The sequence below is a fragment of the Zea mays genome, chromosome 1 (assembly GCF_902167145.1).
Source record: "Zea mays cultivar B73 chromosome 1, Zm-B73-REFERENCE-NAM-5.0, whole genome shotgun sequence".
In the NCBI taxonomy this organism is placed as follows: domain Eukaryota; kingdom Viridiplantae; phylum Streptophyta; class Magnoliopsida; order Poales; family Poaceae; genus Zea; species Zea mays.
In genome coordinates, this window is record NC_050096.1 from 188077780 (window position 1) to 188099095 (window position 21316).

At 46.5% G+C, this 21316-nt stretch overlaps 1 protein-coding gene across 1 annotated transcript; it reads right to left on the bottom strand.

The window, feature by feature from the left end:
* Nucleotides 1–19732: 19732 nt before the first annotated feature.
* On the bottom strand, nucleotides 19733–21010 carry LOC100281798 (uncharacterized). The gene is made up of 2 exons (NM_001154718.2): nucleotides 20620–21010; nucleotides 19733–20515 (listed from the first exon to the last, which is right to left on the bottom strand). The coding sequence occupies exons 1-2, from the start codon at nucleotides 20873–20875 to the stop codon at nucleotides 20013–20015; spliced, it is 759 nt and encodes a 252-aa protein (NP_001148190.2). The 5' UTR covers nucleotides 20876–21010; the 3' UTR covers nucleotides 19733–20012.
* Between the last annotated feature and the right edge of the window lie 306 nt (nucleotides 21011–21316).

The following is a 21316-nucleotide window of genomic DNA, read 5'->3' on the forward strand; positions in this document are numbered from 1 at the left end:
CTTCTCCCCTGTCATGTGGTTTGTGCACCCGCTGTCGATTACCCAACTTGAGCCCCCGGATGCATAAACCTACAAAACATGTTTAGTTCTTGACTTTAGGTACCCAAATGGTTTTGGGTCCTTTGGCATTAGAAACAAGAACTTTGGGTACCCAAACACAAGTCTTTGACCCCTTGTGCTTGCCCCCAACATATTTGGCAACTACCTTGCCAGATTTGTTAGTCAAAACATAAGATGCATCAAAAGTTTTGAATGAAATGTCATGATCATTTGATGCGCTAGGAGTTTTCTTCTTAGGCAACTTAGCACGGGTTGGTTGCCTAGAGCTAGATGTCTCACCCTTATATATGAAAGCATGGTTAGGGCCAGAGTGAGACTTCCTAGAATGAATTCTCCTAATTTTGTCCTCAGGATAATCGGCAGGGTATAAAATGTAACCCTCATTATCCTAAGGCATGGGAGCCTTGCCCTTAACAAAGTTGGATAATTTCTTAGGAGGGGCACTAAGTTTAACATTGCCTCCCTGTTGGAAGCCAATGCCATCCTTGATGCCAGGGCGTCTCCCATTATAGAGCATACTTCTAGCAAATTTAAATTTTTCATTTTCTAAGTTATGCTCGGCAATTTTAGCATCTAATTTTGCTATATGATCGTTTTGTTGTTTGATTAAAGCCATGTGATCATGTATAGCATCAATGTTAACATCTCTACATCTAGTGCAAATAGTAGTGTGCTCAACGGTAGATGTAGATAGTTTGCAAGATTTTAGTTCTACAACCTTAGCATGCAATATATCATTCTTACTTCTAAGGTCGGAAATGGTAGCATTGCAAACATCAAAACCTTTAGCCTTAGCAAGCAATTTTTTATTTTTATCTCTAAGGCTAGCAAGAGAAATGTTCAATTCTTCAATCTTAGCAAGCAAATCATCATTATCATTTCTAAGATTGGGAATTGAAACATTACAAGTAATAGAATCAACCTTAGCTAACAAATTAGAATTCTCATTCCTAAGGTTGTATATAGTCTCATGGCAAGTGCTTAGCTCACTAGATAAATTTTCACATTTTTCAACTTCTATAGCATAAGCATTTTTGACCTTAACATGCTTCTTATTTTCTTTAATAAGGAAGTCCTCTTGGGTGTCTAAGAGATCATCCTTCTCATGAATGGCACTAATCAATTCATTAAGTTTCTCTTTTTGTTGCATGTTGAGGTTGGCAAAAAGAGTGCGTAAGTTATCTTCCTCATCACTAACATTTTCATCACTAGAAGACTCATATCTAGTGGAGGATTTGGATTTAACCTTCTTCTTTTTGCCGTCCTTTGCCATGAGGCACTTGTGGCCGACGTTTGGGAAGAGAAGTCCCTTGGTGACGACGATGTTGGCGGCGTCCTCGTCGTCGGAGGAGTCGCTAGAGCTTTCGTTGGAGTCCCACTCCCGACAAACATGGGCATCGCCGCCCTTCTTCTTGTAGTATCTCTTCTTCTCCTTTCTTCTTCCCTTCTTGTCGTCGCCCCTGTCACTGTCACTAGATATAGGACATTTTGCAATAAAATGACCGGGCTTACCACATTTGTAACACACTTTCTTGGAGCGGGGTTTGTAGTCCTTCCCCCTCCTTTGTTTGAGGATTTGGCGGAAGCTCTTGATGACGAGCGCCATTTCCTCATTATCGAGCTTGGAGGCATCGATTGGTTGTCTACTTGGTGTAGACTCCTCCTTCTTTTCCTCCGTCGCCTTGAATGCAACCGGTTGAGCTTCGGACGTGGAGGGATCATCAAGCTCGTTGATCTTTCGTGAGCCCTTGATCATAAATTCAAAGCTCACAAAATTCCCGATTACTTCCTCGGGAGTCATTAGTGTATATCTTGGATTACCACGAATTAATTGTACTTGAGTAGGGTTAAGGAAAATAAGAGATCTTAGAATAACCTTAACCACCTCGTGGTCATCCCACTTTTTGCTCCCGAGGTTGCGCACTTGGTTCACCAAGGTTTTGAGCCGGTTGTACATGTCTTGTGGCTCCTCCCCTTGGCGTAGACGGAAGCGACCGAGCTCCCCCTCGATCGTTTCCCGCTTGGTGATCTTGGTGAGTTCATCACCCTCGTGCACCGTTTTGAGCACGTCCCAAACTTTCTTGGCGCTTTTTAGTCCTTGCACCTTGTTGTACTCCTCCCTACTTAGAGAGGCGAGGAGTATGGTTGTGACTTGGGAGTTGAAGTGCTTGATTTGGGCCACTTCATCCTCATCATAATCCTCATCCCCTACGGATGGTACCTGTGCTCCAAACTCAACAACATTCCATATACTTTTGTGGAGTGAGGTTAGATGAAATTTCATTAAATCACTCCACCTAACATAATCTACACCGTCAAAGGTTGGCGGTTTGCCTAATTGAACGGAAAGTAATGGAGTATGTCTAGAAGTATGAGGATAATGTAAGGGGATCTTACTAAACTTCTTGCGCTCATGGCGCTTAGAAGTTATGGAGGGCGCGTCGGAGCCGAAGGTAGATGACGATGAGGTGTCGGTCTCGTAGTAGACCACCTTCCTCATTTTCTTTTTCTTGTCGCCACTCTGATGCGACTTGTGGGAGGAGACCTTCTTGTCCTTCCCTTTCTTTTTGTTGCGGGACTCTTCCGATGAAGCCTTCCTATGGCTTGTAGCGGGCTTGTCGCCGGTCTCCATCTCCTTCTTGGCGTGTTCTCCCGACATCACTTCGAGCGGTTAGGCTCTAATGAATCACCAGGCTCTGATACCAATTGAAAGGCGCCTAGAGGGGGGGTGAATAGGGCGAAACTGAAATTCTCAAAATAATCACAACTACAAGCCGGGTTAGCGTTAGAAATATAATTGAGTCCGCGAGAGAGGGTGCAAAAAAATCGCAAGCAAATAAGAGGTGTGACACGCGGATTTGTTTTACCGAGGTTCGGTTCTTGCAAACTTACTCCCCGTTGAGGTGGTCACAAAGACCGGGTCTCTTTCAACCCTTTCCCTCTCTCAAACGGTCCCTCGGACCGAGTGAGCTTTTCTTCTCAATCACTTGGAACACAAAGTTCCTACAAGGACCACCACAAGATTGGTGTCTCTTGCCTCAATTACAAGTGAGTTTGATCGCAATGAAGAATCAAAGAAAGAAGAAAGCAATCCAAGCGCAAGAGCTCGAAAGAACACAAGCAAAGCTCTCTCACTAATCACTAGGGCGTTGTGTGGAGTTTGGAGAGGATTTGATCACTTGGGTGTGTCTAGAATTGAATGCTAGAGCTCTTGTAAGTAGTTGAAGTGGTAAAACTTGGATGATTTAAATGTGGGGTGGTTGGGGGTATTTATAGCCCCAACCACCAAACTAGCCGTTTGGTGGGGCTGTCTGTCGCATGGTGCACCGGACAGTCCGGTGCACACCGGACATGTCCGGTGCGCCAGCCACGTCACCAAGGCCATTGGGTTCCGACCGTTGGAGCTCTGTCTTCTGGGCCCGCCTGGATGTCCGGTGGCACACCGGACATGTACTGTAGAGTGTCCAGTGTGCCAGCGCGCGCGTGCCTGACTTCTGCGCGCTCTGGCGCGCATTAAATGCGCCTGCAGATGACCATTGGCGCGAAGTAGCCGTTGCTCTGCTGGTTCACCGGACAGTCCGGTGTACACCGGACAGTCCAGTGAATTATAGCGGAGCGATTTCCCGAAGCTGGCGAGTTCCTGAGGCGCTCTTCCTTGGAGCACCGGACACTGTCCGGTGTACACCGGACAGTCCGATGAATTATAGCGGAGCGCCTCTGGATTTTCCCGAAGGTGAGGAGTTCAGCGTGAAGTCCCCTGGTGCACCGGACACTGTCCGGTGGCACACCGGACAGTCCGGTGCGCCAAACCAGGGCACACTTCGGTTATCCCTTTGCTCTTTTGTTGAACCCTGTTCTTGGTGTTTTTATTGGCTAAGTGTGAACCTTTAGCACCTGTATAACTTATACACTAGAGCAAACTAGTTAGTCCAATTTATTTGTGTTGGGCAATTCAACCACCAAAATCATTTAGGAAATAGATGTAAGCCTAATTCCCTTTCAAACCTACAAAACAATTTTAGTTCTTGACTTTAGGTACCCAAATGGTTTTGGGTCCTTTGGCATTAGACACAAGAACTTTTTGTACCCAAACACAAGTCTTTGACCCCTTGTGTTTGCCCCCAACATATTTGGCAACTACCTTGCCAGATTTGTTAGTTAACACATAAGAAGCATCAAAAGTTTTAAATGAAATGTCATGATCATTTGATGCACTAGGAGTTTTCTTCTTAGGCAACTTAGCGTGGGTTGGTTGCCTAGAACTAGATGTCTCACCCTTATACATAAATGCATGGTTAGGACCAGAGTGAGACTTCCTAGAGTGAATTCTCCTAATTTTGCTCTCAGGATAACCGGCAGGGTACAAAATGTAACCCTCGTTATCTTGAGGCATGGGAGCCTTGCCCTTAACAAAGTTGGACAATTTCTTAGAAGGGACATTAAGTTTGACATTGCCTCCCTGTTGGAAACCAATGCCATCCTTAATGCCAGGGCGTCTCCCACTATAAAGCATACTACGAGCAAATTTAAACTTTTCATTTTCAAGTTCATGCTCGGCAATTTTAGCATCTAATTTTGCTATATGATCATTTTGTTGCTTAATTAATACCATATGATCATGAATAGCATTAATATCAACATCTCTACATCTAGTGCAAATAGAAGTATGTTCAACGGTAGATGTAGAGGGTTTGCAAGATTTTAATTCTACAACCTTAGCATGTAATATATCATTTCTACTTCTAAGGTCAGAAATAGTAGCATTGCAAACATCAAAATCTTTAGCCTTAGCAATCAATTTCTCATTTTCAATCCTAAGGCTAGCAAGAGAAATGTTCAATTCTTCTATTTTAGCAAGCAACTCAACATTATCATTTGGAATTGAAACATTACAAACATTTGAATCAACCTTAGCTAACAAATTAACATTTTCATTTCTAAGGTTGTCAATGGTCTCATGGCAAGTGCTTAGCTCACTAGATAATTTTTCGCACTTTTCAACTTCTAGAGCATAAGCATTTTTAACCTTAACATGCTTCTTGTTTTCTTTAATAAGGAAGTCCTCTTGGGAATCCAAGAGATCATCCTTTTCATGGATAGCACTAATCAATTCATTTAACTTTTCCTTTTGTTGCATGTTTAGGTTGGCAAAAAGTGTACGCAAATTATCTTCCTCATCACTAGCATTATCATCGCTAGAAGACTCATATCTAGTGGAGGATTTGGATTTAACCTTCTTCTTTTTGTCGTCCTTTGCCATGAGGCACTTGTGGCCGACGTTGGGGAAGAGAAGTCCCTTGGTGACGGCGATGTTGGCGGCGTCCTCGTCGTCGGAGGAGTCGCTGGAGCTTTCGTCGGAGTCCCACTCGCGACAAACATGGGCATCGCCGCCCTTCTTCTTGTAGTACCTCTTCTTCTCCTTTCTTCTCCCCTTCTTGTCGTCGCCCCTGTCACTGTCACTAGAAATAGGACATTTTGCTATAAAGTGACCGGGCTTACACACTTGTAGCAAACCTTCTTGGAGCGGGGCTTGTAATCTTTCCCCCTCCTTTGTTTGAGGATTTGGCGGAAGCTCTTGATGACGAGCGTCATTTCCTCGTTGTCGAGCTTTGAGGCGTCGATTGGTTGTCTACTTGGTGTAGACTCCTCCTTCTTCTCCTCCGTCGCCTTAAATGTGACCGGTTGTGCTTCAGATGTGGAGGGATCATCTAGCTCGTTGATTTTCTTCGAGCCCTTGATCATATACTCAAAGCTCACAAAATTCTCGATTACTTCCTCGGGAGTCATTAGTGTATATCTAGGATTACCACGAATTAATTGAACTTGAGTAGGGTTAAGGAAAATAAGTGATCTTAGAATAACCTTAACCATCTTGTGGTCATCCCACTTTTTGCTCCCGAGTGAGAGCACCTAGAGGGGGGGGGGTGAATAGGTGATCCTGTAAAAGTTCAAAACTTAAGCCACAAAAACTTGTTAAGGGTTAGCACAAGTATGGCCAAGTGGCTAGAGAGAACTCAAAACACGATAACCACAAGAAAGCAATCACAGAGTTGACACGGTGGTTATCCCGTGGTTCGACCAAGTACAAAACTTGCCTACTCCACGTTGTGGCGTCCCAACGGACGAGAGTTGCACTCAACTCCTCTCAAGTGATCCAATGATCAACTTGAATACCACGGTGTTTTTCTTTCCTTTGATCTTTTCCCGTTTGCGAGGAATCTCCACAACTTGGAGTCTCTCGCCCTTACAATTGAGTTCACAAAGAAATACGGAGTAAGGTGGGAATGAGCAACGCACACAAGACTCGAAAATCAGAGCAACAACACACACACAAGTCGCAACAAGAGCTCGCAACGCAACACAAAGAGTTCACAACTCCACAAGAGCTCTATATGCTATCACAATGAAACGAATGCGTGAGATTGATGTCTTGGTGCTTAGAAGAGTTGTAGGAATGCTTGGTGTGCTCCTCCATGCGCCTAGGGGTCCCTTTTATAGCCCCAAGGCAGCTAGGAGCCGTTGGGAACAAATCTGGAAGGCCATCTTTGCCTTCTGTCTCGTGGCGCACCGGACAGTCCGGTGCACACCGGACACTGTCCGGTGCCCGATTTGTTTCCTTAAACAGCGCATCCGACCGTTGCTGTCAGAGTCAGATCTGCGCACCGTTGGCGCACCGGACATGTCCGGTGCACACCGGACAGTCCGGTGCTTCCTTCCGACCGTTGGCTCGGCCACGTGTCGCGCGCCGATCGCGCGGCCGACCGTTGGCCCGGCCGACCGTTGGCTCACCGGACAGTCCGGTGCACACCGGACAGTCCGGTGAATTTTAGCCGAAGTCGCCGGAGAAAAACCCGAGAGCGGCCTCTTCGGCTGGGGCAGCCTGGCGCACCGGACACTGTCCGGTGCACCACCGGACACTGTCCGGTGCACCACCGGACAGTCCGGTGCCCCAGACCGAAACAGCCTCTTGGCTGTACACAGCCAAGTCTTCTCTTCTCTTCTTCTATCTGTTTCTAACACTTAGACAAATATATTAGTACACAAAACCAATGTACTAAGGCTTAGAAACATACCTTTACTTGTGATTTGCAACTTGTCCATCCATGGGCATATTTTCACATTTTGGCACCTGTGTTTTCACTTAATCACCAAAATACTTAGAAATGGCCCAAGGGCACATTTCCCTTTCAATCTCCCCCCTTTTTGGTGATTTATGCCAACACAACATAAAGCAACTAGAACAAGTGCAAAATCACTTCAAATAAAAACTCAAATTGGTTTTGATTCAATTTTGGCATATATGGATCATCCTTTGCCACCACTTGGTTTGTTTTTGCAAATCAAATTCAAATCTCTATCTCTAAGTCAAACACACATGTTGAAGTATAAAGAGAGTCATTCAAAAAGAGATTGATCAAAGATTTCAAAAACTCCCCCTATTTCCCATAATCAATACTTCTCCCCACAAGAAGTCAACTTTTGACAAAAGAGACAATAAGAGACAATAAAAGCTTTTGACAAAACAAAAACTCTATTCTACTATTTTCAAAATCTCTCAAGTGGTAGCTGATCCATTTATCGCTTTGGCCTTTATTTTCTCCCCCTTTGGCATCAAGCACCAAAACGGGATCAATCTTGGCCTTTTAACCCCATTGCCTCACCAAAGTCTTCAATTAAGAGCAAATGGCAATAAGATTTCATGAGATGAACTTGGAATTAGTTACCCTCTCATCGGAGTGCAGTGGAAGTCTTTCATGGTCCAAGTCCACCTTTTCCCTTTCAATCCTCCTTCGAGACTCCTTTGTTGAGGTTGGTGTGTCCGTCGGTTCCCATCGGTGTCTTTGCGGGCTTGGCGTCCTTCATCCCAAACCGCTTTAGCAGATCTTGCGTGTACTTCGTTTGGGAGATGAAGGTGCCGTCCTTGAGTTGCTTCACTTGGAACCCAAGGAAGTAGTTCAACTCGCCCATCATTGACATCTCGAATTTCTGCGTCATCACCCTGCTAAACTCTTCACAAGACTTTTGGTTAGTAGAACCAAATATTATGTCATCGACATAAATTTGGCACACAAACAAATCACCATCACATGTCTTTGTAAAAAGAGTTGGATCGGCCTTCCCAACCTTGAAAGCATTAGCAAGTAAAAAGTCTCTAAGGCATTCATACCATGCTCTTGGGGCTTGCTTAAGTCCATAGAGCGCCTTAGAGAGCTTACACACATGGTCGGGATACCGTTCATCCTCAAAGCCAGGGGGTTGCTCCACGTACACCTCCTCCTTGATTGGCCCGTTGAGGAAAGCGCTCTTCACATCCATTTGGTACAACCTGAAAGAATGGTGAGCGGCATATGCTAGCAAGATTCGAATTGACTCTAGCCTAGCCACAGGAGCAAAAGTCTCCTCGAAATCCAAACCTGCGACTTGGGCATAACCTTTTGCCACAAGTCGAGCCTTGTTCCTCGTCACCACCCCGTGCTCGTCCTGTTTGTTGCGGAACACCCACTTGGTTCCCACAACATTTTGCTTCGGACGAGGCACCAGTGTCCAAACTTCATTGCGCTTGAAGTTGTTTAGCTCCTCTTGCATGGCCAACACCCAGTCCGGATCTAGCAAGGCCTCTTCTACCCTGAAAGGCTCAATAGAAGAGACAAAAGAGTAATGTTCACAAAAATTAACTAATCGAGATCGAGTAGTTACTCCCTTGCTAATGTCACCCAGAATTTGATCGACAGGATGATCCCTTTGAATCATCGCTCGAACTTGGGTTGGAGGTGCCGGTTGCACTTCTTCCTCCATCACATGATTATCTTGTGCTCCCCCTTGATCACATGCCTCCTTTTGATGAACCTGTTCACCGTCTTGAGTCGGGGGATGCACCATAATTGAGGAAGAGGGTTGATCTTGATCATCTTGTTCCTGTGGCCGTACTTCTCCAATCGCCATGGTCCGTATAGCGGCCGTCGGAACATCTTCTTCATCTACATCATCACAATCAACAACTTGCTCTCTTGGAGAGCCATTAGTCTCATCAAATACAACGTCGCTAGAGACTTCAACCAAACCCGATGATTTGTTGAAGACTCTATACGCCTTTGTATTTGAGTCATAACCTAATAAAAACCCTTCTACAGCTTTGGGAGCAAACTTAGAATTTCTACCCTTCTTTACTAGAATGTAGCATTTACTCCCAAATACACGAAAGTACGATACATTGGGTTTGTTACCGGTTAGTAGCTCATACGACGTCTTTTTGAGGAGGCGATGAAGGTAGACCCTGTTGATGGCGTGGCCCGTTGAGGAAAGCGCTCTTCACATCCATTTGGTACAACCTGAAAGAATGGTGAGCGGCATATGCTAGCAAGATTCGAATTGACTCTAGCCTAGCCACAGGAGCAAAAGTCTCCTCGAAATCCAAACCTGCGACTTGGGCATAACCTTTTGCCACAAGTCGAGCCTTGTTCCTCGTCACCACCCCGTGCTCGTCCTATTTGTTGCGGAACACCCACTTGGTTCCCACAACATTTTGCTTCGGACGAGGCACCAGTGTCCAAACTTCATTGCGCTTGAAGTTGTTTAGCTCCTCTTGCATGGCCAACACCCAGTCCGGATCTAGCAAGGCCTCTTCTACCCTGAAAGGCTCAATAGAAGAGACAAAAGAGTAATGTTCACAAAAATTAACTAATCGAGATCGAGTAGTTACTCCCTTGCTAATGTCACCCAGAATTTGATCGACGGGATGATCCCTTTGAATCATCGCTCGAACTTGGGTTGGAGGTGTCGGTTGCACTTCTTCCTCCATCACATGATTATCTTGTGCTCCCCCTTGATCACATGCCTCCTTTTGATGAACCTGTTCACCGTCTTGAGTCGGGGGATGCACCATAATTGAGGAAGAGGGTTGATCTTGATCATCTTGTTCCTGTGGCCGTACTTCTCCAATCGCCATGGTCCGTATAGCGGCCGTCGGAACATCTTCTTCATCTACATCATCACAATCAACAACTTGCTCTCTTGGAGAGCCATTAGTCTCATCAAATACAACGTCGCTAGAGACTTCAACCAAACCCGATGATTTGTTGAAGACTCTATACGCCTTTGTATTTGAGTCATAACCTAATAAAAACCCTTCTACAGCTTTGGGAGCAAACTTAGAATTTCTACCCTTCTTTACTAGAATGTAGCATTTACTCCCAAATACACGAAAGTACGATACATTGGGTTTGTTACCGGTTAGTAGCTCATACGACGTCTTTTTGAGGAGGCGATGAAGGTAGACCCTGTTGATGGCGTGGCACGCCGTGTTCACGGCTTCCGTCCAAAAGCACTCGGGGGTCTTGAACTCTCCTAGCATCGTCCTCGCCATGTCGATGAGCGTCCTATTCTTCCTCTCTACCACACCATTTTGCTGTGGTGTGTAGGGAGCGGAGAACTCGTGCTTGATCCCTTCATTTTCAAGGAACTCCTCCACTTGAAAGTTCTTGAACTCGGACCCGTTGTCGCTCCTTATCTTTTTCACTTTGAGCTCAAACTCATTTTGAGCCCTCCTGAGGAAGCGCTTGAGGGTCCCTTGGGTTTCAGACTTATCCTGCAAAAAGAACACCCAAGTGAAGCGGGAAAAATCATCAACAATAACTAAACCATACTTACTTCCTCCTATGCTCAGATAGGCGACAGGTCCGAAGAGGTCCATATGCAGCAGCTCCAGGGGTCTTGAAGTGGTCATCACGTTCTTGCTGTGATGTGCTCCTCCCACTTGTTTACCTGCTTGACAAGCTGCACAAGGTCTATCTTTTTCGAAATGCACGTTAGTCAAACCTATCACGTGTTCTCCCTTTAGAAGCTTGTGAAGGTTCTTCATCCCCACATGTGCTAAGCGGCGATGCCACAGCTAGCCCATGCAAGTCTTAGCCATTAAGCATGCATCTAGACCGGCCTCTTCTTTTGCAAAATCAACTAAATAAAGTTTGCCGTCTAATACACCCTTAAAAGCTAGTGAACCATCACTTCTTCGAAAGACAGACACATCTACATTTGTGAATAGACAGTTATATCCCATATTGCATAATTGACTCACAGATAGCAGATTATATCCAAGAGACTCAACTAAAAACACATTAGATATGGAGTGCTCATTAGAAATTGCAATTTTACCTAAACCTTTTACCTTGCCTTGATTCCCATCACCGAATACAATTGAATCTTGGGAATCCTTATTTTTGACGTAGGAGGTGAACATCTTCTTCTCCCCCGTCATATGGTTTGTGCATCCGCTGTCGATAATCCAGCTTGAACCCCCGGATGCATAAACCTGCAAGGCAAATTTAGGCTTGGGTTTTAGGTACCCAACTCATGTTGGGTCCTACAAGGTTAGCACAAATATCTTTAGGGACCCAAATGCAAGTTTTGTCTCCCTTGCATTTTGCCCCTAACTTCCTAGCAATTACTTTTCTACCCTTTCTACAAATTGCAAATGAAGTATTCAAAGCACAATAAATTGTAGAAGGTTCATTCACTACTTTCCTAGGAGCATGAATAACATTCTTTCTAGACACATGATGAATAGCATTTCTCCTAGACATATTTCTATCATGCATATAGGAAGAACTAGAAGCAAACATGGCATGAGAGTCAAAATCATCAAAAGCATTATAACTCCTATAAGCATTTCTAGTTTGTCTCCTATCATAATACATAAAGGCATGGTTCTTTTGCACATTACTAGCCATAGGGGCCTTCCCTTTCTCCTTGGCGGGAATGGGAGCCTTATGGCTTGTTAAGTTCTTAGCTTCTCTCTTGAAGCCAAGTCCATCCTTAATTGAGGGGTGTCTACCAATTGTGTAGGCATCCCTTGCAAATTTTAGCTTATCGAAATCATTCTTGCTAGTCTTAAGTTGAGCATTAAGACTAGCCAGTTCATCATTAAGCTTGGAAATTGAAACTAGGTGTTCACTACAAGCATCAATGTCAAAATTTTTACACCTAGTACAAATTTCAACATGTTCTACACAAGAATTGGATTTATTTGCTACTTCTAATTTAGCATTTAAATCATTGTTGACACCTTTCAAAGTAGAAATGGTTTCATGACAAGTAGATAGTTCAAAAGAAAGCATTTCATTTCTTTTAACTTCTAAAGCATAGGATTTTTGTGCCTCAACAAATTTATCATGCTCTTCATACAACAAATCCTCTTGCTTTTCTAAAAGTATATTCTTTTCATTCAAGGCATCAATTAATTCATTAATTTTGTCTATCTTAGATCTATCTAAGCCCTTGAACAAACATGAATAATCTACTTCATCCTCATCACTAGATTCGTCCTCACTTGAAGAAGCATAGGTAGAGTTGCGAGTACATACCTTCTTCTCCCTTGCCATAAGGCATGTGTGACGCTCGTTGGGGAAGAGGGTTGATTTGTTGAAGGCGGTGGCGGCGAGTCCTTCATTGTCGGAGTCGGACGAGGAGCAATCCGAGTCCCACTCCTTGCCTAGATGCGCCTCGCCCTTTGCCTTCTTATAATGCTTCTTCTTTTCCCTCTTGTTTCCCTTTTCCTGGTCACTTTCATTATCAGGACAGTTAGCAATAAAATGACCAAGCTTACCGCATTTGAAGCATGATCGCTTCCCCTTGGTCTTAGTCTTGCTCGGCTGTCCATTGCGACCCTTTAGCACCGTCTTGAAGCGCTTAATGATGAGAGCCATTTCTTCATCATTAAGCCCGGCCGCCTCAATTTGCGCCACCTTGCTTGGTAGTGCCTCCTTGCTCCTCGATGCCTTGAGAGCAATGGGTTGAGGCTCGTGGATTGGACCGTTCAACGCGTCATCGACGTACCTTGCCTCCTTGATCATCATCCGCCCGCTTACAAATTTTCCAAGAATTTCTTCGGGCGACATTTTGGTGTACCTGGGATTCTCACGAATATTATTCACCAAATGAGGATCAAGAACAGTAAAGGACCTTAGCATTAGGCGGACGACGTCGTGGTCCGTCCATCGCGTGCTTCCATAGCTCCTTATCTTGTTGACAAGGGTCTTGAGCCGGTTGTATGTTTGAGTTGGCTCCTCGCCCCTTATCATCGCGAACCGTCCAAGCTCGCCCTCCACCAACTCCATTTTGGTGAGCAAGGTAGCGTCATTTCCCTCATGAGAGATCTTGAGGGTATCCCAGATTTGCTTGGCGTTATCCAAGCCACTCACTTTATTATATTCATCCCTGCACAATGAGGCTAGAAGAACAGTAGTAGCTTGTGCATTCTTATGGATTTGCTCATTAATGAATATAGGACTATCCGAACTATTAAAGTGCATTCCACTATCTACAATCTCCCATATGCTAGGATGGAGAGAGAATAGGTGACTACGCATTTTGTGGCTCCAAAATCCGTAGTCCTCCCCATCAAAGTGTGGGGGCTTGCCGAGTGGAATAGAAAGCAAATGTGAATTTGAACTTTGCGGAATACGAGAGTAGTCAAAAGAAAAGTTAGAATTAACCGGTTTCCTTTGTTTGTCGTGGTCGTCGTCCTTTTGGGAAGAAGAGGACTCATCGCTGTCGTAGTAGACGATCTCCTTGATGCGTCTTGTCTTCTTCTTCTTCCCATCTCTTCGCTTGTGGCCCGAGCCCGAGTCATTGGACTTGTCATCCCTTGGCTCGTTGACGAAGGACTCCTTCTCTTTGTCGTTGATCACAATTCCCTTCCCCTTAGGATCCATCTCTTCGGGCGGTTAGTCCCCTTTTTGAAGAGAATGGCTCTGATACCAATTGAGAGCACCTAGAGGGGGGGGGGTGAATAGGTGATCCTGTAAAAGTTCAAAACTTAAGCCACAAAAACTTGTTAAGGGTTAGCACAAGTATGGCCAAGTGGCTAGAGAGAACTCAAAACACGATAACCACAAGAAAGCAATCACAGAGTTGACACGGTGGTTATCCCGTGGTTCGGCCAAGTACAAAACTTGCCTACTCCACGTTGTGGCGTCCCAACGGACGAGAGTTGCACTCAACTCCTCTCAAGTGATCCAATGATCAACTTGAATACCACGGTGTTTTTCTTTCCTTTGATCTTTTCCCGTTTGCGAGGAATCTCCACAACTTGGAGTCTCTCGCCCTTACAATTGAGTTCACAAAGAAATACGGAGTAAGGTGGGAATGAGCAACGCACACAAGACTCGAAAATCAGAGCAACAACACGCACACAAGTCGCAACAAGAGCTCGCAACGCAACACAAAGAGTTCACAACTCCACAAGAGCTCTATATGCTATCACAATGAAACGAATGCGTGAGATTGATGTCTTGGTGCTTAGAAGAGTTGTAGGAATGCTTGGTGTGCTCCTCCATGCGCCTAGGGGTCCCTTTTATAGCCCCAAGGCAGCTAGGAGCCGTTGGGAACAAATCTGGAAGGCCATCTTTGCCTTCTGTCTCGTGGCGCACCGGACAGTCCGGTGCACACCGGACACTGTCCGGTGCCCGATTTGTTTCCTTAAACAGCGCATCTGACCGTTGCTGTCAGAGTCAGATCTGCGCACCGTTGGCGCACCGGACATGTCCGGTGCACACCGGACAGTCCGGTGCTTCCTTCCGACCGTTGGCTCGGCCACGTGTCGCGCGCCGATCGCGCGGCCGACCGTTGGCCCGGCCGACCGTTGGCTCACCGGACAGTCCGGTGCACACCGGACAGTCCGGTGAATTTTAGCCGAAGTCGCCGGAGAAAAACCCGAGAGCGGCCTCTTCGGCTGGGGCAGCCTGGCGCACCGGACACTGTCCGGTGCACCACCGGACACTGTCCGGTGCACCACCGGACAGTCCGGTGCCCCAGACCGAAACAGCCTCTTGGCTGTACACAGCCAAGTCTTCTCTTCTCTTCTTCTATCTGTTTCTAACACTTAGACAAATATATTAGTACACAAAACCAATGTACTAAGGCTTAGAAACATACCTTTACTTGTGATTTGCAACTTGTCCATCCATGGGCATATTTTCACATTTTGGCACCTGTGTTTTCACTTAATCACCAAAATACTTAGAAATGGCCCAAGGGCACATTTCCCTTTCACCGAGGTTGCGCACTTGGTTCACCAAGGTTTTGAGCCGGTTGTACATGTCTTGTGGCTCTTCCCCTTTGCGAAGCCGGAAGCGACCGAGCTCCCCCTCGATCGTTTCCCGCTTGGTGATCTTGGTTAGCTCGTCTCCCTCGTGCGTGGTCTTGAGCACGTCCCAAACTTCCTTGGCGCTCTTTAATCCTTACACCTTGTTGTACTCCTCTCTACTTAGAGAAGCGAGGAGTATGGTTGTGGCTTGGGAGTTGAAGTGCTCGATTTGGGCCACCTCGTCCTCATCATAATCGTCATCCCCTACGGATGGTACCTGTGCTCCAAACTCAACAACATTCCATATACTTTTGTGGAGTGAGGTTAGATGAAATTTCATTAAATCACTCCACCTAGCATAATCTTCACCGTCAAAGGTTGCGGTTTGCCTAATGGAACGGAAAGTAATGGAGTATGTCTAGAAATGCGAGGGTAGTGTAAGGGGATCTTACTAAACTTCTTACGCTCATGGCGCTTAGAAGTTAGGGAGGGCGCGTCGGAGCCGGAGGTAGAAGGTGATGAAGTATCGGTCTCGTAGTAGACCACCTTCCTCATCTTCTTTTTCTTGTCGCCACTCCGATGCAACTTGTGGGAAGAGGATTTCTTTTTCTTCCCTTTCTTTTTGTTGCGGGACTCTTCCGATGAAGCCTTCCCGTGACTTGTAGTGGGCTTGTCGCCGGTCTCCATCTCCCTCTTGACGTGTTCTCCCGACATCATTTCGAGCGATTAAGCTCTAATGAAGTACCGGGCTCCGATACCAATTGAAAGTGGCCTAGAGGGGGGGTGAATAGGGCGAAACTGAAATTTACAAAGTTAATCACAACTACAAGCCATGTTAGCGCTAGAAATATAATCGAGTCCGAGAGAGGGCGTAAAAACAAATCGCAAGCGAATAAGGAAGTGAGACAAAAGGATTTGTTTTACCGAGGTTCGGTTCTCGCAAACCTACTCCCTGTTGAGGAGGCCACAAAGGCCGAGTCTTTTTCAACCCCTTCCCTCTCTCAAACGGTCCCTCGGACCGAGTGAGCTTTCTCTTCTCAAATCAACCGGGAACAAAACTTTTCCGCAAGGACCACCACACAATTGGTGTCTCTTGCCTTGGTTACAATTGAGTATTGATCACAAGAAAGAATGAGAAAGAAGAAAGCGATCCAAGCGCAAGAGCTCAAAAGAACACAACAAATCACTCTCACTTAACACTAAAGCTTTTGTGGAATTGGGAGAGGATTTTATCACTTGGGTGTGTCTTGTATTGAATGCCTAGCTCTTGTAAGTGGTTGGAAGGTTGAAAACTTGGATGACTTGAATGTGGGGTGGTTGGGGGTATTTATAACCCCAACCACCAAACTAGCCGTTTGGTGGAGGCTGTCTGTCGCATGGTGCACCGGACAGTATCCGGTGCGCCAGCCACGTCACCAGGCCGTTAGGTTCCGACCGTTGGAGCTCTGACTGCTGGGCCCGCCTGGATGTCCGGTGGCACACCGGACATGTACTGTAGAGTGTCCGGTGCGCCACTTCGCGCGTGCCTGACTTCTGCGCGCTCTGGCGCGCATTAATTGCTTCTGCAGGTGACCGTTGGCGCGAAGTAGTCGTTGCTCCGCTGGCTCACCGGACAGTGCGGTGTGCACCGGACATGTCCGGTGAATTATAGCGGAGCGGATTCCCGAAGCTGGCGAGTTCAGAGCCGCTGTCCTCTGGAGCACCGGACACTGTCCGGTGTGCACCGGACATGTCCGGTGAATTATAGTGAAGCGCCTCTGAAAATTCCCGAAGGTGAAGAGTTTGGCTTGGAGTCCCCTGGTGCACCGGACACTGTCCGGGGCTGCCTTCGGTTATCCCTTGCTCTCTTTGTTGAACCCAATTCTTGGTCTTTTTATTGGCTAAGTGTGAACCTTTGGCACCTCTATAACTTATAGACTAGAGCAAACTAGTTAGTCCAATTATTTGTGTTGGGCAATTCAACCACCAAAATCAATTAGGAAAATAGGTGTAAGCCTAATTCCCTTTCAGACTTTCAGGCAAGCAACTTATTTTACCATTGTTCTTCAGGGAGTTCTTTTGATCTTTGAAATTCTATACTTATTTTAAGGATTTGTTCTTATGTAGTATCTAAAATCTTGGGATGTACCACATGGATGCTTTTCGTGCAATCATTAACCCTCCGCATGTTCCTCACACACGTTTGCTTCCCTAGTAATGGGATCCTTCAATTTTCTATACTGATGCTCCTATTCTTCATTTATTTCTATCAGTCTAGCATTCTCGCTGTGGGTAGAGGACAACGAACAGTCAGAATCACACCACGCCAAAGGTTGAGAGTAGATCGAAACTTCAATATAGGTGCCCCGGATCTGAATTACAGCCTTGAAGGAAAGGCAGGACAAACAAATCGTTTTCTTGCAGAGATGGATCGTGAAAGGGGTGACTCGATTGAATTGATCTGAGTTCCATCAGAAGAAGCAAGGGGGAACAGGACGTACTGCCGCGAGTGATGGGGAGACCGAACTCGAGATGGTGTGGCAGAGGTCGCAGCCAGGTCATTCTGGTTGGGGCAGTTGACAGTGACGGTGATATCGTCGCACTCGGCGGCGCCTAGCAGCATCACAACGGTGTTGTCCCCAACTACGACGACCACCTCCATGCCGCCGCCGAGCACCATCCCTTTCCCTTCTCATCCTGGATGCGCCGCCACCTCCCCCACCCGGATAATGCTGGCGACAGGTGAGTTTTTGGATCCCTCGCCTCTGGCACCTTCTCTCTCATTTCCGCAAGTCCAGTCAGGCCCGGTCGAGCGGTGAGCGCGTTAGTGGCGACGACCCATTATTCAGATGTCACGGTGCCATTTGAAAGGGAGAGGATGGGGTGGATGGGGATGTTGGCGACGTGTAGCTCGATGAGAAGAACCAATGGCATGGTCATGCTATGGAAGTCGCAGATGGAGGGGAAGAGACGATTGGATATCGTAGAACGGCGGATGATGGTTCGAACCACCAAAAAACTGTAAGGATCCTAGGCAGACGGGCGAGGTCCAATGTCACCGCCGTCAAGGTCTCGAGGGGGGTCGGCTGGGAGCAGGAGTAAGACGCGTTATTTTTATTTTTTTTCTCCTCACGACATCTGAAAGTATCGTGTCTCCGCAGGGTGACGAGGTGTCGTCTGGAAGCTAGAGGAAGAAGTGCCAGTAATGGGAAACTGGTTCGTCAACGTTCGATGCCAATCATGCGGCTGATGATAGAAAGGATGACGTGGACGAACGTGGAGACAGATTTTCTACCGTCTTTAATATATGGTAATGAGAAGCTTATTGTTTGATAACAACCACATAAATACATGTATCCTAGGTGGAACTGTTAGTTTCCACACTGCAGGTATAAAAACCGGTTGAATTCCTCTTAAGCTGATGAAGTCATATAATGATTGAATCGAGAATATCCCTTCGAGCAAAACGACCAAATCATACCACATCATCCTAATGTAATCAGAAACACTTCTTCTGAAAAGACAGCTTCACCTCCACCCCCATCCCACATATCACTAATAGAGGCTTCCTACTTATTATTGATTATATATAAAGGCCAGAATTGTATAGCTAGAATTGAATTACCAAACTAAATGTCTTCCCAAAATCCGATTCTTTTTCCATTAGCTACTTTCCACTTAACCCCCATATGAGCCACCTTAGGGGCCTAAAGAACTCCTTTCCAAAAAGGAGATATTTTCTTATATAGAACAACAGAACATGTTTGAGTTCACACAATCTAAACACAAAGAGCGTGCTCATTCAAGTGATATCGAAAGATACATACCGCCAAAATGCATAAGCTTAAATTCTAAAGGCTCGTTTGGTTCTATTAGTCTTAGGACTAAACTTTAGTCCATACTCTGTTTGGTTGTAAGGACTAAACAGATTCTAAATACATTAAATGCAACACATAAAGACCAAAATACCTCTTTTCTTGTTCCACACCAGTTTTCTAGATAAGAGCAATTGAAGTAAATGTGCCCTTTAGTCCCTTTTAGCATTCATGTGAGGGACTACAGACTAAAACTAATTAGTCCCTACTTTAATATTTCTGTTTTGTAAAATATAGACTAAACGGGACTAAAAACCAGAGACTAAAAATTAGTCCCTCTAACTAAACGAGACCTAAGTTCATATAGTGCTCATTCAAGTGATATCGAAAGATACATGCCGCCAAAAGGCATAAGCTTAGACTTCTAAGTTGAGAGATACCCATACCACCATTTTTTTCCGTGCCATCAATTGCCAATTAGCAAGATTGATATTTCTTCTTCTCCTCAGAGTCACCCAAAACAAAACAAGTACCCAATATGCGAATTTATCATATCAATAACTCGAGTCAAGCGGGGGCGAGGTGAACACCGGAGTGATTTTTGGGAAAAATCGAGGGGACGGTGGCGCCCCCGACTCATCCTACTTTGACCTCAAACCAAACACACCATTAGGAAATTTGATAATAGACACCAAATAAATCAATTTCAGGTTTCCCCCATAAGAGAGGAGCCAGCCTTTCCAACTTTTTAACTTGGAGAAGTGCAGAGGCACATCCAAATATTTAAGAGGCGGCTTTTGTTGCTTGCAGCAGAATAATATTTAAATTCTCTTGCGTTCGATTCTGGAATTTGTTCCAAACAGGTCAAAGATTACACCTTATCTTCTGGCACCAACTACCAAGATTTACCATGTGTGACATAGCAAACAAAATCGAGGAACGAAACAGAAAAAGAAGAGTGAAAAGAAGAGTGGTAGCTAGATCGATATCGCTCTCGTCCCAAGCATCCAGATTCTAGAAGCTGCGAAAAGCACGGCAGCAGGTGCTCATCGTCCTGATGAATCTGACCCACAGCATCACTGCACCTGGATGTTGACGACCTTGGCCCCCGCCGACAGCTTGGGGATGGTGAGGTACAGCACTCCGTCCTTCACTTCTGCGGCGATCCTCTCCACGTCCACGTTCTCCGGCAGCTCCACCCGCGTCCTGTACCGCCCGAAGCTCGCCGGCGGCCACGCCTCCTCCTCATTATCTCCCTCCTCGTCGCCGCCGCCGTCAGCAGCAGGCTGTTGCTTCTTCTCTGCGGCCACGACGAGCGTCCGGTCCTGCACGCTGACCCGCACGTCGTCCCGCGCCATCCCTGGCATGTCGAACCGGACCAGGTACTCCCCCGCGCGCTCCCTGACCTCCCACGGCGTCCGCCCGTGGTCGGCGCGCGGCACGGCGGTGGGGGCCGCCGCCGCCGCCGCAGGCACGACGCCGCCGAAGCGGGTGTCGGTGTCAGCGTCGTCGGCGTCCATGATGGTCCGCACCATCTGGTCCAGCGTCCTTGCTTCCGGGAAGCTGTCCCACCACAGCCCTGAAAGCACGCGCGCAATTCGATTGATTTGGTGCTGAACTGTGGTTTAAGTTACCGGAGCAGAGTATCGTTATCGTCTCGTCCCCAAAAGTCAAGGTACTCACCGAATGGTGTGGTGCGGACGACCCTTCTAGCCCTCGGGCCTGGAGCACTCGCCCCCTGCCGCTGCTGCCTGCCCTTGGACGCCCTCTGCAGGTGGTCCAGGTTGTCAGCGGAGCCATTGCCGTTCCTGGTGGAGGACTGGACCTTCACCGACGACGAGGGTCGAGCGATGGGCCACCTCGCACGGCGAAGGGCAGGGGACGATGTTGTGGCGACGGCCGGGTGAAGGTTGTTGGGGGCCGCCGCGGCGTGCCACATCGTCCGTGCTCTCTCCCGACCTCCCTCCCGAGCTGGTGATGAGGATCGGACGAGCGAAACGGAAAGCGGTGATGAGATGAGTGAGACGATGGTCAGTGCAACAGTGCACGGGAGTGGTGACCGTAGCGGCGTTCTTAAATTCAGGTAAGGCCACATCACGAGGGAGGAGGAAGAAGAGAAAAGAAGGACGTGGTGGTTTCTGGAGAGTGGCGCGGTGTTCTAGACCTCTCTGGACTGGACCCCACATGCGCTGGCTGGGCCGCCAAATGGACTGGAACGGAATGGATATCTTTCTTTCTTCTTCTAAATTTTAGTAAACTCACTGCAAATATATTAATGAGAAGTCTGATTTATGGTTGTCAAAACAATAAGAAGTCTGGTGTTATACTAATTTTCGTACACAGACGAACAAGATATCTACCTCTATGGTTCTATTTTGGT

What these genes read in the sequence shown, in the direction of transcription:
- LOC100281798 (NM_001154718.2), bottom strand. Translation starts at nt 20,875, where the DNA reads ATGTGGCACGCCGCGGCGGCCCCCAACAACCTTCACCCGGCCGTCGCC. An exon ending in CGTCCGCACCACACCATTCG is followed by an intron (nt 20,516 to 20,619) that starts GTGAGTACCTTG and finishes GCGTGCTTTCAG; the next exon opens with GGCTGTGGTGGGACAGCTTC.